General features: G+C 31.6%; 2 protein-coding genes across 2 annotated transcripts in view; both read right to left on the bottom strand.

Annotated features, from left to right (window-relative positions):
* Positions 1-3,325, bottom strand: part of LOC133609975 (arylsulfatase B-like) — a 53,090-nt gene extending 49,765 nt beyond the window's left edge. Inside the window, exon 1 of the mRNA XM_061966019.2 lies at positions 2,836-3,325. Coding sequence (XP_061822003.1) covers positions 2,836-3,087 — 252 coding nt within the window. The 5' untranslated portion in view covers positions 3,088-3,325. The remainder of the gene's footprint in view (positions 1-2,835) is intronic.
* Positions 3,326-9,120: 5,795 nt separating this feature from the next.
* Positions 9,121-14,660, bottom strand: part of dmgdh (dimethylglycine dehydrogenase) — a 53,085-nt gene continuing 47,545 nt past the window's right edge. The window contains exons 15-16 of the mRNA XM_061966286.1: positions 10,222-10,356; positions 9,121-10,153 (exon numbers count right to left, since the gene is read on the bottom strand). Coding sequence (XP_061822270.1) covers positions 9,941-10,153; positions 10,222-10,356 — 348 coding nt within the window. The 3' untranslated portion in view covers positions 9,121-9,940. The remainder of the gene's footprint in view (positions 10,154-10,221; positions 10,357-14,660) is intronic.

Consider the following 14,660-nt stretch of genomic DNA (forward strand, 5'->3'; position numbering starts at 1 on the left):
AATGACTTACTTTCATTATAGTATGAGTCCATTGTTATTATTAATGCTGAAATTCTGACAACTGACGTTTCAGCATTAAGGATAGTTTACGCCATTTACGCAAGCGTTCTTCTTCTCCTCTTTGGGTTTGCCGTTTAACCATCAAACAAACGTCATGGGAACATCGCCCCCTGGAGTTACAAATTCCGATGGGTAACAGATTTCGGTACAACAACGGCATTAGACTTGTGTTTTTTTGTCCCAACGTGGTCTTTTACATCACTAATTCCTCCGTGTCCGATCGAAAAATCTTGTCTGCACAAGGTGCAATTCGCGTAGTTTTCACCCTTTTTGGAACGGATAATTATTTTGAATATTCTTCACGGAATGAGTGCAGTTTTCTTTTCGGTTTAAGACTCGTTTGCGATTTTTCTCCGGCTGATTCCATGATCGTTCGCTCGTTTGGAAACAATGGCCTCGTGCTTGGCAGCGGTGCTATAAATAGCCTTGCGCATGGCATTCGGAATGGCTCGATAGGAAGTTACGGGAAGCAGTGTCGATTGTCATTGTTGTTACGTGCTTTCGTGAATAAAACTTTTAAAAAAAACTTTTTTTTAATTAATGAAAAACCGTATTTTTTATCACTGCAACCGTAACCCGGAATAGGTTGATGAAAACCGTACTAATTACGGGAAAACCGGAGTAGTGCAAAAATGCAAAAATACTGGCACACCCCTCGTAAAAATGCTCTTCAAGAATATTGTTTTATTTATGAGGACAACAATACTAGTCAAAGATCGTCTATATCAGTGTTTTTCAATCTTTTCTGAGCCAAGGCACATTTTTTTCATTGAAAAAATCCGAAACACACCACTATCAGAAATCATTGAAAAATGAAACTCAGTAGCCGATATTGACAGTAAAAAGTTGTTCTCGCAATTGTTGTATATGACTTTAAAAGGGGAACATTATCACAATTTCAGAAGGGTTAAAACCATTAAAAATCAGTTCCCAGTGGCTTATTATATTTTTCAAAGTTTTTTTCAAAATTTTACCCATCACGCAATATCCCTAAAAAAAGCTTCAAATTACCTGATTTTAACCACCCGTCCATTTTCCTGTGACTTCACATAGTGATGCCAACACAAACAAACATGGCGGATAGAACAGCAAGCTATAGCGGCATTACCTCGGATTCAGACTCGGATTTCAGCGGCTTAAGCAATTCAACAGATTACGCATGTATTGAAACGGATGGTTGTAGTGTGGAGGCAGATAGCGAAAACCAAATTGAAGAAGAAACTGAAGCTATTGAGCCATATCGGTTTGAACCGTATGCAAGCGAAACCGACGAAAACGACACGACGGGAGAAAGCGAGGACGAATTCGGTGATCGCCTTCTAACCAACTATTGGTATGTGTTTGTTTGGCATTAAAGGAAACTAACAACTATGAACTAGGTTTACAGCATATGAAATACATTTGGCAACGACATGCACTTTGAGAGTACAGACTGCCCAATTTTCATCAATTAATATATTCTGTAGACATACCCTCATCCGCGCTCTTTTCCTGAAAGCTGATCTGTCCAGTTTTGGAGTTGATGTCAGCAGGCCAGGGAAGCTAGGGTCGATAAGGGGTTTAGCTCACTCGTCTGCGGGAACAAACTGCCGCCATTGCTTGCCGTGCTACCGAGGTCCTTTGTCCCTGAATTGCTCACACACTCCGGCAGATTCAATGGGGGTCTGGCGGCAGATTTCTTTGACTTTATCGTTGGAAATGCATCTGCTTTGAGTGTCGCAGGATATCCACACATTCTTGCCATCTCTGTCGTAGCATAGCTTTCGTCGGTAAAGTGTGCGGAACAAACGTCCAATTTCTTTTCATATATATATATATATATATATATATATATATATATATATATATATATATATATATATATATATATATATAGAGGTATCTACATCCTGAAAATATGCAAACAAATCTGTGTTTAGATAATTGATACTTCAAACTTGCATAAATAAATATTAAGGAATATAACATAACTTGGCTTCTGAGAGTTTCAAAATGTAATGAATAAAATGCTAAAGTTGTTGATAAACAAGCAATTATTTTAATAATTAAATATGGGCATTTTAAATGAATTATTATGATAATTTAAAATCAATGATTTCAAATATGTTTATTTTAATGTATAATTCTATGGCTGGATGTAATAAGGAGTCACAAAAAAATACAAATAAAAATACAATTAATGTTGATGTTTTTAGCAAAATATAGTAAAAATGTATTTAGTTTTTTTTTTTTAAATTAATAAATATATTTATTTTTAGGTAAAATAAACATAATAATACAATTTATCTCTAGTCTGGATGATTTAGTTCTTGTCACCCTGTTGTCCTCCCATCATGAAAAAAGGCTGTCCTCACTCAGGTCCGCATGGAGCTGGAGGGGGCGTGGCTTCCAGCTACGGCTGAAAATCGGGAGATTTTCGGGAGAATATTTGTCCCGGGAGGTTTTGGGGAGAGGCGCTGAATTTCGGGAGTCTCCCGGAAAATTCGGGAGGGTTGGCAGGTGTGCCCATGCCGTACACTGTTTGTTTGTCTAATCTTGAACGGGTTTGCGCTGAGAACAAAGTTTCATTGTACTTGTACTTGTGTACTTGACAATAAAGACCTACCTACCTTAAAATCTTGTATAACATTTTAGTTTTGACCTAAACACGTAGGTCAGTCTGACGTCATTTCCGGGTCCGTAGACCAACATTTACATGGCGCTACAATCATTATTTGCTGTCTGTAATTGAACAAATCAGTGTTAATTACCTGGTACCCAAAAGGAGGTTCTTACCTGGTACCTTCCCGTCATCAGCTGGTTCCTAGACGGGGTGCATATAGGCTGGACGTAGTAGTTCTCCAGGCGGACCCCTGCGGCGGACAGCTTGTCCAGGTTGGGTGTTTTGATTTCCGCGCCGTGGTAGCCCACGTCGTACCAGCCGAAGTCGTCCGCCAGTATGACCACAATATGCGGCTGCCGGGACGCCAACACGGCGGGGAAGACGACGACGACGAGCAAGCACAAGCTAAGAAGCCCTTCGGCCATTATTCAGAGTTTAACTCGGTGGAATTTACTTTTAGTGGCTGTGACAAAAAAAATAAGTCAACCCGGAAGTGCACCTCGCTCTTTTTACGGGTTCCAACAAGACAAACAGTCGTTTCGCTAAACGACTCCTCCCAAAATAACAGGTTTGGTTGTCGAAACAGAGTAGAATGGAAAAAAAAAAATTATAATAACAATGAAATGTTAGCTTCGACGCTTGAAAACGCTGCCTCGTACTCAGCAGCCAATTGCACCACGACAACGTCAGCAAGTCACGTGATAAACCCGGAAGCACCAAGATTCGTTGAAAGTGTATTTTTCTTTTTATTTATGTTTAAATGTATTTGATTTTATAAACCTTTTTTTTTACCAAATTGCAACATTTACAAAGAATTGAGAAATAATAATAATCAAAATAAGTACAAACACAGTGCAGATTGCGTTGAAAGTGAACGAGAGACGCGGCAGGGAAGCGCGCCGTTGTAGCGTTTTTTGTGTTTTTTTTTTTTTCAAATGTATTTATTTATTTTTTTAATTTTATAAATTGCAACATTTGAACGCGTTTTGACCGAGTGACGTCATAACGCGTTGCCGCTTCCAGGCAGGAGCGTCTTGTTGTCCTAAGCGCGATGCTAACTTTACTTTAGGCAACATATGTTTTTATTCCATCAGAGGTTGATTCATTATTTTCCAGTTAAACTATATCCAATTTCATTGTTTTAAAAAAATGTCATTGTTTTAGAAAATAATATAATTTTTTTTTAAATGTGCTTGATTGTACATAAATTCTTTGTATATGAATACACTCCATAACTTCTTTTACAAATGGTACTTTTCTTGATTATTTTAAAATATAAAATAGTATTATCAATGGTAATATTACTGAAGATATTATAGATAAAAATAATATTATCAATGGTAATATTACTATATATATCATGAATAAAGATAGTATTAATAATAGTAATATTACTAAAAAATATTATGAATAAAATAATATTATCAATGGTAATATTACTATACATGTTATGAATAAAGATAGTATTAATAATAGTAATATTACTAAAGATATTAAGAAGAAAAATAGTATTAATAATAGTATTATTACTAAAGATATTAAGAATAAAGATAGTATTATTAATGGTAATATTACTAACGATATTATGAATAAAGATAGTATTAATAACGGTAATATTACTTAAAATATTAAGAATAGAAATAGTATTATTAATGGTAATTTTTTTAAATATATTACGAATAAAGATAGTATTAATAATGGTAATATTACTAAAGATATTAAGAATAAAGATCGTATTATTTTTTGTTATATTACTAAAGATATTAAGAATAAAGATAGTATTATTAATGGTAATATTACTAAATAAGTTAACAATAAAGATCGTATTAATAATGGTAATATTACTAAATATATTAAGAATAAAGATAGTATTAAAATGAGTAATATTACTAAAGATATTAAGAATAAAGATAGTATTATTAATGGTAATATTACTAAAGAAATTATGAATAAAGATAGTGTTAATGACAGTAATAATACTTAAGAGATTAAGAATATAAATAGTATTATTAATGGTAATATTACTAAATATATTAAGAATAGAGATAGTATTAACAATGGTAATATTACTGAATATATTAAGAATACAGTTAGTATTAATAATGGTAATATTAATAAATATGTTAACAATAAAGATAGTATTAATAATGGTAATATTACTAAATATATTAAGAATAAAGATAGTATTAAAATGAGTAATATTACTAAAGATATTAAGAATAAAGATAGTATTATTAATGGTAATATTACTAAAAAAATTATGAATAAAGATAGTATTATTAATGGTAATATTACTAAAAAAAATTATGAATAAAGATAGTGTTAATGACAGTAATAATACTTAAGATATTAAGAATATAAATAGTATTATTAATGGTAATATTACTAAATATATTAAGAATAAAGATAGTATTAATAATGGTAATATTACTAAATATATTAAGAATAAAGTTAGTTTTAATAATGGTAATATTACTAAATATGTTAACAATAAAAACAGTATTAATAATGGTAATATTACTAAATATATTAAGAATAAAGGTAGTATTAAAATGAGTAATATTACTAAAGATATTAAGAATAATGATAGTATTATTAATGGTAATATTACTAAAGAAATTATGAATAAAGATAGTATTAATGACAGTAATAATACTTAAGATATTAAGAATAGAAGTAGTGTTATTAATGGTAATATTACTAAATATATTAAGAATAGAGATAGTATTAACAATGGTAATATTACTAAATATATTAAGAATACAGTTAGTATTAATAATGGTAATATTAATAAATATGTTAACAATAAAGATAGTATTAATAATGGTAATATTACTAAATATATTAAGAATAAAGATAGTATTAAAATGAGTAATATTACTAAAGATATTAAGAATAAAGATAGTATTATTAATGGTAATATTACTAAAAAAATTATGAATAAAGATAGTGTTAATGACAGTAATAATACTTAAGATTTTAAGAATATAAATAGTATTATTAATGGTAATATTACTAAATATATTAAGAATAAAGATAGTATTAATAATGGTAATATTACTAAATATATTAAGAATAAAGTTAGTTTTAATAATGGTAATATTACTAAATATGTTAACAATAAAAACAGTATTAATAATGGTAATATTACTAAATATATTAAGAATAAAGATAGTATTAAAATGAGTAATATTACTAAAGATATTAAGAATAATGATAGTATTATTAATGGTAATATTACTAAAGAAATTATGAATAAAGATAGTATTAATGACAGTAATAATACTTAAGATATTAAGAATAGAAGTAGTGTTATTAATGGTAATATTACTAAATATATTAAGAATAGAGATAGTATTAACAATGGTAATATTACTAAATATATTAAAAATACAGTTAGTATTAATAATGGTAATATTAATAAATATGTTAACAATAAAGATAGTATTAATAATGGTAATATTACTAAATATATTAAGAATAAAGATAGTATTAAAATGAGTAATATTACTAAAGATATTAAGAATAAAGATAGTATTATTAATGGTAATATTACTAAAGAAATTATGAATAAAGATAGTATTAATGACAGTAATAATACTTAAGATATTAAGAATAGAAGTAGTGTTATTAATGGTAATATTACTAAATATATTAAGAATAAAGATAGTATTAATAATGGTAATATTACTAAATATATTAAGAATAAAGTTAGTATTAATAATGGTAATATTAATAAATATGTTAACAATAAAGATAGTATTAATAATGGTAATATTACTAAATATATTAAGAATAAAGATAGTATTAAAATGAGTAATATTACTAAAGATATTAAGAATAAAGATAGTATTATTAATGGTAATATTACTAAAGAAATTATGAATAAAGATAGTATTAATGACAGTAATAATACTTAAGATATTAAGAATAGAAGTAGTGTTATTAATGGTAATATTACTAAATATATTAAGAATAAAGATAGTATTAATAATGGTAATATTGCTAAATATATTAAGAATACAGTTAGTATTAATAATGGTAATATTAATAAATATGTTAACAATAAAGATAGTATTAATAATGGTAATATTACTAAATATATTAAGAATAAAGATAGTATTAAAATGAGTAATATTACTAAAGATATTAAGAATAAAGATAGTATTATTAATGGTAATATTACTAAAGAAATTATGAATAAAGATAGTATTAATGACAGTAATAATACTTAAGATATTAAGAATAGAAGTAGTGTTATTAATGGTAATATTACTAAATATATTAAGAATAAAGATAGTATTAATAATGGTAATATTACTAAATATATTAAGAATAAAGTTAGTATTAATAATGGTAATATTACCGAAAATATTACAAAATGTTATATGTTGTTAAGTGTGCTCTTTTTGTATTCCCGGCAAAGAAAGCAAAACCTTTGCACTTTTGCACTTCAATAATATAATTTCACATTTCTACTTATGTGTGCTTTTGTATTGTATTCTTTATATGTATATTTTCATTGTGTTCAAATAATCATTTAGGTGTTGATAGTAAAAGTCCATTTCTTAGCAAAAAACATTTTCATTGCGTCCTTGTGTGTGCATCGCTGACTCTTGTTTTAAAAAAAAAAAATCATATTTCTATTTATATCATGTATTGTTATTTTATGTCAATTGATAGCATCGTGTAAGGGGGTTATATTGCAGATAAATAACAGTAAAAGTCCTTTTTCTCGACATTTTTCTTGTCAAGGTCAATACCATTTTTTTATAATAATAGACAAAATGTGTATTGATACTTTTTTGTATATTGTATGTATAATATTATGTTTTTTGTTATGTGTCATGTTGAATGGTTGCTTTATACTTAAGTTTTTTTTTCAAGTGCTATATTGGTTGTTTTATTTTACTGTTTATTATGCAACACTTTTATATATTATTATTATGTGTTTTTTCTTCTTTTTTAATGGCCAACTTTAGTGTGGAAAGAAGACTAACATGTGAAACAGATATTCACCAAGGTACTAATGTTGTGTTTTAATGCATATTTGTAAAAAAATATATATATATAGCTTTAAAACCAAGACAACCTTTTATATAAATCTTTAATTCTGTTTATGACAGCCTAGTACATTTTTGACCCGTTCATTTCTCTATTCATTCAGCAGCATTATTTCCTTAATTCTTCACGTTGAAAAATGTAAACATTGGAATTACACACATGAAATCAATCTGCAGGTTAAGACAGTGTGGTTCAAGTACATTGCATACATTCATTGTACTCCTGTTTGGCAAAGAACAGAAGTGTGGAAATTGTGACATCACATTAAAGGGGAACTTCACTTTTTTTTTTTTAAATGTTGCTTATCATTCACACTCCCTATGTAAGACAAGAACACATGTGTTTTTCTTTTTTATGCATTCTAAATCGTAAAATATGGCAAGTACGAGGTGGCTACATTATTCCGTCGATAAAGCCTTCTAAAAAACATCCAAAAACCGCCAACAAAACTTTATTGACATGTCTGGACTTGAATATAAAACCAAGCGTTAGCGATATTGTTATTATGAGCGCTAATGGAGACAATCTATTTATAGCTATAATGACATACTGAGCTGCTGCATCGCCTCTGAGTTGGTGAAAGTTCATTCTAGATTATAAATCACACCTCTCACCCGGATAGGAGAAGGTTGTGGCCATACACCGAGAAGTTGGTCAACTTTGACAGCCAATTTAGACCCGGAGGTGGCGAGAAAGACACGAAAAGACGCTCGTTTGAAGCACCTTTTTTTTTTTTTTAAACCTTCTTGACTATTATGATTATATAAACTCCCCATCAGTCGGCATCCCAGTGAGAGCAGACACTGTACAGTAAGTGATTGTTTTATTATGCTCGTAGTTTGTGTTTCTTGTTCAGCACTTGGCAATACTGTGCCTTGCTGGATCTGTTTAGTCATCTTATAAAACTTGTACCTCATCCTCTGTATATTCAGGCTCAAAAATAGAAGTTTCTGCATCATCATTTGTCCCAAAGTAGTCTCTGTTGTGTCTTGTGAAGTCTGCATGATAGTAGTGTTGTTGTTGTTGTTGGGTGGGGAAACGAACGTTGTGATGCATCAGTGAAAATAATATGCCGCCGTATGCTTAAAAATGAGCAAAACATGTCAATATTACATGTTATTATTATAAAAGTGCCTGTTAGTGACGTGCACTGAAATATTGATACCGCCGATACCAGGTCTTCACGCTCTAATATTGATTCTCAAATCAAAATATCGATACTTTAGTTCAGGGGCGTCCAAACTTTTTCGACAAAGGGCCACATACTGAGAAGTCAACGTCTGTGGCGGCCATATTGGTGTTGTTTTTATATAATAAAAAAATGCTAAAAACAGATATGTGTCAGCTTTGCATTATAGGTGACTAAGTATATTATTTTAATTATATATTATACCAATTTTTTTACATTTTCACTGTTGTTTTTTCCCATATCCGGAAAAAAATTCCGCCCTGAGATGGGTAGGTCGTGGGTTCAAACCCCGGCCCGAGTCATACCAAAGACTATAAAAATGGCAGCCATTACCTCCCTGCTTGGCACTCAGCATCAAGGGTTGGAATTGGGGGTTAAATCACCCAAAATTATTCCCGGGCGCGGCCACCGCTGCTGCTCACTGCTCCCCTCACCCCCCACGGGGGCGATCAAGGGTGATGGGTCAAATGCGGAGAATAATTTCGCCACACCTAGTGTGTGTGTGACAGTCATTGGTACTTTAACTTTAACTTAACATATTTAACAGTGTTTGTTATGGTTGTTGTCATATTTCCATCCATCCGTCCATCCATTTTCTACCGCTTGTCCCTTTTGGGGTCGCGGGGGGTGCTTCATAAGCTAGTAACATTTTATGTTTTTAATTAACTAACTCACTAGACTTTATTCATGCTGTAGATATATTCCGACTTTTTAAATTTTAGCGGACAAATTAGGTATGTTTGCACAAAGTGTTGGTATGGGATCGGTATCGCCGATACCAACCTGAATTTTACTCGGTATCAGATCGGAAAGAAATCACTACATTGCATATATGCTTACAGCGTGCATATAAAACGTTGATGGAGGTTTTTGGATGTTTTTTAGTTGCTCCATTGTTTGCTGACTCTTGCTAGCCTGTATTTTACGCTTTAGACTGCATGTAAAACACTTCTAATATAATAAGGATTCAGTTCCCCGTTGAGTCATCCTTGAATGGTCCTGTAAATAAACCACAGTCGCACTTATTATGCTTTGCTCTTGGCTTTCTTCTGCAGGCGGGTCCGCGTGGGCTCGGTGAGGACCAGGGGCTCCTGGATGACCGCGGCCGGGTACTTCGTGCCCAGCAGCTCCACCTCCACCTTCTGGCCCACGGAGCACAGGTCCACGGGAAGGTAGGCGAACGCCAGGCTCTGCTGGGAGCTGTAGCTGTAGGCGCCGGAGGTGGTGTTGCCCACCACCTGGCGAGGCAGGCAGGCGGGCGGGGTCACTGACTGGCTCGGAGCAGAAGGAAGGCGGACTCACTCACCTTGCCGTCGTGCCACACCGTCTCGTTGCCCTCGGGGTCGATGTCGTGCGTGTCCACCGCGATGTAGGACAACTTCCTGGTCAGGCCCTTGGCTTTGATCTCCTGGAGGGCGGCCTTGCCGATGAAGTCGGCGGGCTGCTCGAGAAAAGTCATGAATCATTAAAAAGTGGAATCAAATACAAACCCCAAAAGCAGTGAAGTTGTCACGTTGTGTAAATGGTAAATAAAAAGAGAATACAACAAATCCTTTTCAACTTATATTCAATTGAATAGACTGCAAAGACACGATATTTAACGTTCCAACTGGTAAACTTTGTTATTTTTTGCAAATATTAGCTCATGCCTGCAACATGTTGCAAAAAAGCTGGCACAAGTGGCAAAAAAGACCTGAGAAAGTTGAGGAATGCTCATCAAACACTTATTTGGAGCATCCCACAGGTGACCAGGCTAATTGGGAACAGGTGGGTGCCATGATTGGGTGTAAACGCAGCTCCCATGAAATGCTCAGTCATTCAAAAACAAGGACGGGGCGAAGGGTCATCACTTTGTCAACAAATGCGTGAGCAAATTGTTTAAGAACAACATTTCTCAACCAGCTATTGCAAGGAATTTAGGGATTTCACCATCTACGGTCCGTAATATCATCAAAAGGTTCAGAGAATCTGGAGAAATCACTGCATGTAAGCCATGATGTTACGGACCGTCGATCCCTTCGATCAAAAAGCGACATCAGTGTGTAAAGGATATCACCACATGGGCTCAGGAACACTTCAGAAAACCACTGTCAGTAACTACAGTTGGTCGCTACATCTGTAAGTGCAAGTTAAAACTCTACTATGCAAAGCGAAAGCCATTTATCAACAACACCCAGAAACGTCGCCGGCTTCGCTGGGCCCGAGCTCATCTAAGATGGACTGATGCAAAGTGGAAAAGTGTTCTGTGGTCTGACGAGTTCGAATCGGTGGGATTTTTGGAAACTGTGGACGTCGTGTCCTCCGGACCAAAGAGGAAAAGAACCATCCGGATTGTTCTAGGCGCAAAGTGTAAAAGGCAGCATGTGTGATGGTATGGGGGTGTATTAGTGCCCAAGACATTGGTAACTTACACAACATATGTTGCCATCCAAGCAACGTTACCATGAACGCCCCTGCTTATTTCAGCAAGACAATGCCAAGCCACGTGTTACATCAACGTGGCTTCATAGTAAAAGAGTGCGGGTACTAGACTGGCCTGCCTGTAGTCCAGACCTGTCTCCCATTGAAAATGTGTGGCGCATTATGAAGCCTAAAATAGCACAACAAAGACCCCCGGACTGTTGAACAACTTAAGCTGTACATCAAGCAAGAATGGGAACGAATTCCACCTGAGAAGTTTCAAAAATGTGTCTCCTCAGTTCCCAAACGTTTACTGAGTGTTGTTAAAAGGAAAGGCCATGTAACACAGTGGTAAAAATGCCCCTCTGACAACTTTTTTGCAATGTTTTGCTGTCATTAAATTCTAAGTTAATGATTATTTGCCAAAAAAAAAAGAAGTTTACCAGTGTGAACATGAAATATCTTGTCTTTGCAGTCTATTCAATTGAATATAAGTTGAAAAGGATTTACAAATCATTGTATTCTCTTTTTATTTACCATTTACACAACGTGACAACTTCACTGCTTTTGGGGTTTTTGTACTTCACATCAAATATTCCACTTTAAAAATCTTTTTGGGAAAAATATTGCATATTTTGTGTTTTTGCCATGAAACACAGGGTGTGAAAAAAGGGAATTAAACATAAAAAATAACTTTATATCGATAGAAAGATCTCAAGTTGATCTAAGGATTTAAGTGTTGAAAGTTAAAAAAAAAAAAAAAAATTTGACTTATTTTTATCACTTTTATGAGTGGAGCCCATTTGGATCCCCGGTAATTTTATTTAATTTTTTTTTTTTTTAACTGTCATCATTCAAAAATAATGCATTTTTGACATATTCAAGTCTCCAATTACTTCACTTCAAATATTTCACTTTGAAATGTTTTTTTTGGGGAAAATATTGCATATTTTGTGTTTTTTGCCTTAATAAACAGGGTGTTGAAAAAAGGGTATAAAACTTTTTTTTTTTAGTTATTTCAACAGAAAGATCTCAAGTTGATCTAAAGATTTAAGCGTTGAAAGTAAAAAAAAAAAAAGAAAAGTATTTGACTTATTTTTAACACTTTTATGAGTGGAGCCCATTTGGATCCCCGATAATTTTATTTAAATTTTATTTTTTTTAAACTGTCATGATTAAAAAATAATGCATTTTTGACATATTCAAGTCTCCAATTACTTCACTTCAAATATTTCACTTTGAAATGTTTTTTTGGGGGAAAATATTGCATATTTTGTGTTTTTTGCCTTAATAAACAGGGTGTTGAAAAAAGGGCATAAAACTTTTTTTTTTTAAACGTTATATCGACAGAAAGATCTCAAGTTGATCTAAAGATTTAAGCGTTGAAAGTTAAAAAAAAAAAAAGAGAAAAGTATTTGACTTATTTTTAACACTTTTATGAGTGGAGCCCATTTGGATCCCCGATAATTTTATTTAAATTTTATTTTTTTAAACTGTCATGATTAAAAAATAATGCATTTTTGACATATTCAAGTCTCCAATTACTTCACTTCAAATATTTCACTTTGAAATGTTTTTTGGGGGGAAAATATTGCATATTTTGTGTTTTTGCCTTAATAAACAGGGTGTTGAAAAAAGGGCATTTTTTAAACGTTATATCGACAGAAAGATCTCAAGTTGATCTAAAGATTTAAGCGTTGAAAGTTAAAAAAAAGAAAGAAAAGTATTTGATTTATTTTTAACACTTTTATGAGTGGAGCCCATTTGGGTCCCCGATAATTTTTTTTTATTTTATTTTATTTTTAAACTGTCATCATTCAAAAATAATAATGAATTTTTGACATATTTAAGTCTCCAATTACTTCACTTCAAATATTTCACTTTGAAATGTTTTTGGGGGGGGAAATATTGCATATGTTGTGTTTTTGCCTTAATAAACAGGGTGTTGAAAAAAGGGCATAAAACATTTTTTTTTTTTTTTTTAAACGTTATATCGACAGAAAGATCTCAAGTTGATATAAAGATTTTAAGCGTTGAAAGTAAAAAAAAAAGAAAAAAGTATTTGACTTATTTTTAACACTTTTATGAGTGGAGCCCATTTAGGTCCCCGATAATTTTATTATTATTATTTATTTTTTTAAACTGTCATCATTCAAAAATAATAATGAATTTTTGACATATTTAAGTCTCCAATTACTTCACTTCAAATATTTCACTTTGAAATGTTTTTTTGGGGGGGGAAATATTGCATATTTTGTGTTTTTTGCCTTAATAAACAGGGTGTTGAAAAAAGGGTATAAAACATTCTTTTTTTAAACGTTATATCGACAGAAAGATCTCAAGTTGATCTAAAGATTTAAGCGTTGAAAGTTAAAAAAAAGAAAAGTATTTGACTTATTTTTAACACTTTTATGAGTGGAGCCCATTTGGGTCCCCGATAATTTTATTATTATTATTATTATTTTAAACTGTCATCATTCAAAAATAATAATGAATTTTTGACATATTTAAGTCTCCAATTACTTCACTTCAAATATTTCACTTTGAAATGTTTTTTTTGGGGAAAATATTGCATATTTTGTGTTTTTTGCCTTAAAAAACAGGGTGTTGAAAAAAGGGCATAAAACATTTTTTTTTTTTTAAACGTTATATCGACAGAAAGATCTCAAGTTGATCTAAAGATTTAAGCGTTGAAAGTTAAAAAAAAAGAAAAGTATTTGACTTATTTTTAACACTTTTATGAGTGGAGCCCATTTGGATCCCCGATAATTTTATTAAAAATTTTTTTTTTTTTAAACTGTCATGATTCAAAAATAATGCATTTTTGACATATTCAAGTCTCCAATTACTTCACTTCAAATATTTCACTTTGAACTGTTTTTTTGGGGGAAAATATTGCATATTTTGTGTTTTTGCCTTAATAAACAGCGTGTTGAAAAAAGGGCATTTTTTAAACGTTATATCGACAGAAAGATCTCAAGTTGATCTAAAGATTTAAGTGTTGAAAGTTAAAAAAAAAGAAAAGTTTTTGACTTATTTTTAACACTTTTATGAGTGGAGCCCATTTGGGTCCCCGATAATTATATTATTATTATTATATATTTTTTTAAACTGTCATCATTCAAAAATAATAATGAATTTTTGACATTTTTAAGTCTCCAAGTACTTCACTTCAAATATTTTACTTTGAAATGTTTTTTTGGGGGGGGAAATATTGCATATTTTGTGTTTTTTGCCTTAATAAACAGCGTGTTGAAAAAAGGGTATAAAACTTTTTTTTTTAAACGTTATATCGACAGAAAGATCTCAAGTTGATCTAAAGATTTAAGCGTTGAAAGTTAAAAA

Source organism: Nerophis lumbriciformis, linkage group LG11, assembly GCF_033978685.3.
Source record: "Nerophis lumbriciformis linkage group LG11, RoL_Nlum_v2.1, whole genome shotgun sequence".
NCBI lineage: Eukaryota > Metazoa > Chordata > Actinopteri > Syngnathiformes > Syngnathidae > Nerophis > Nerophis lumbriciformis.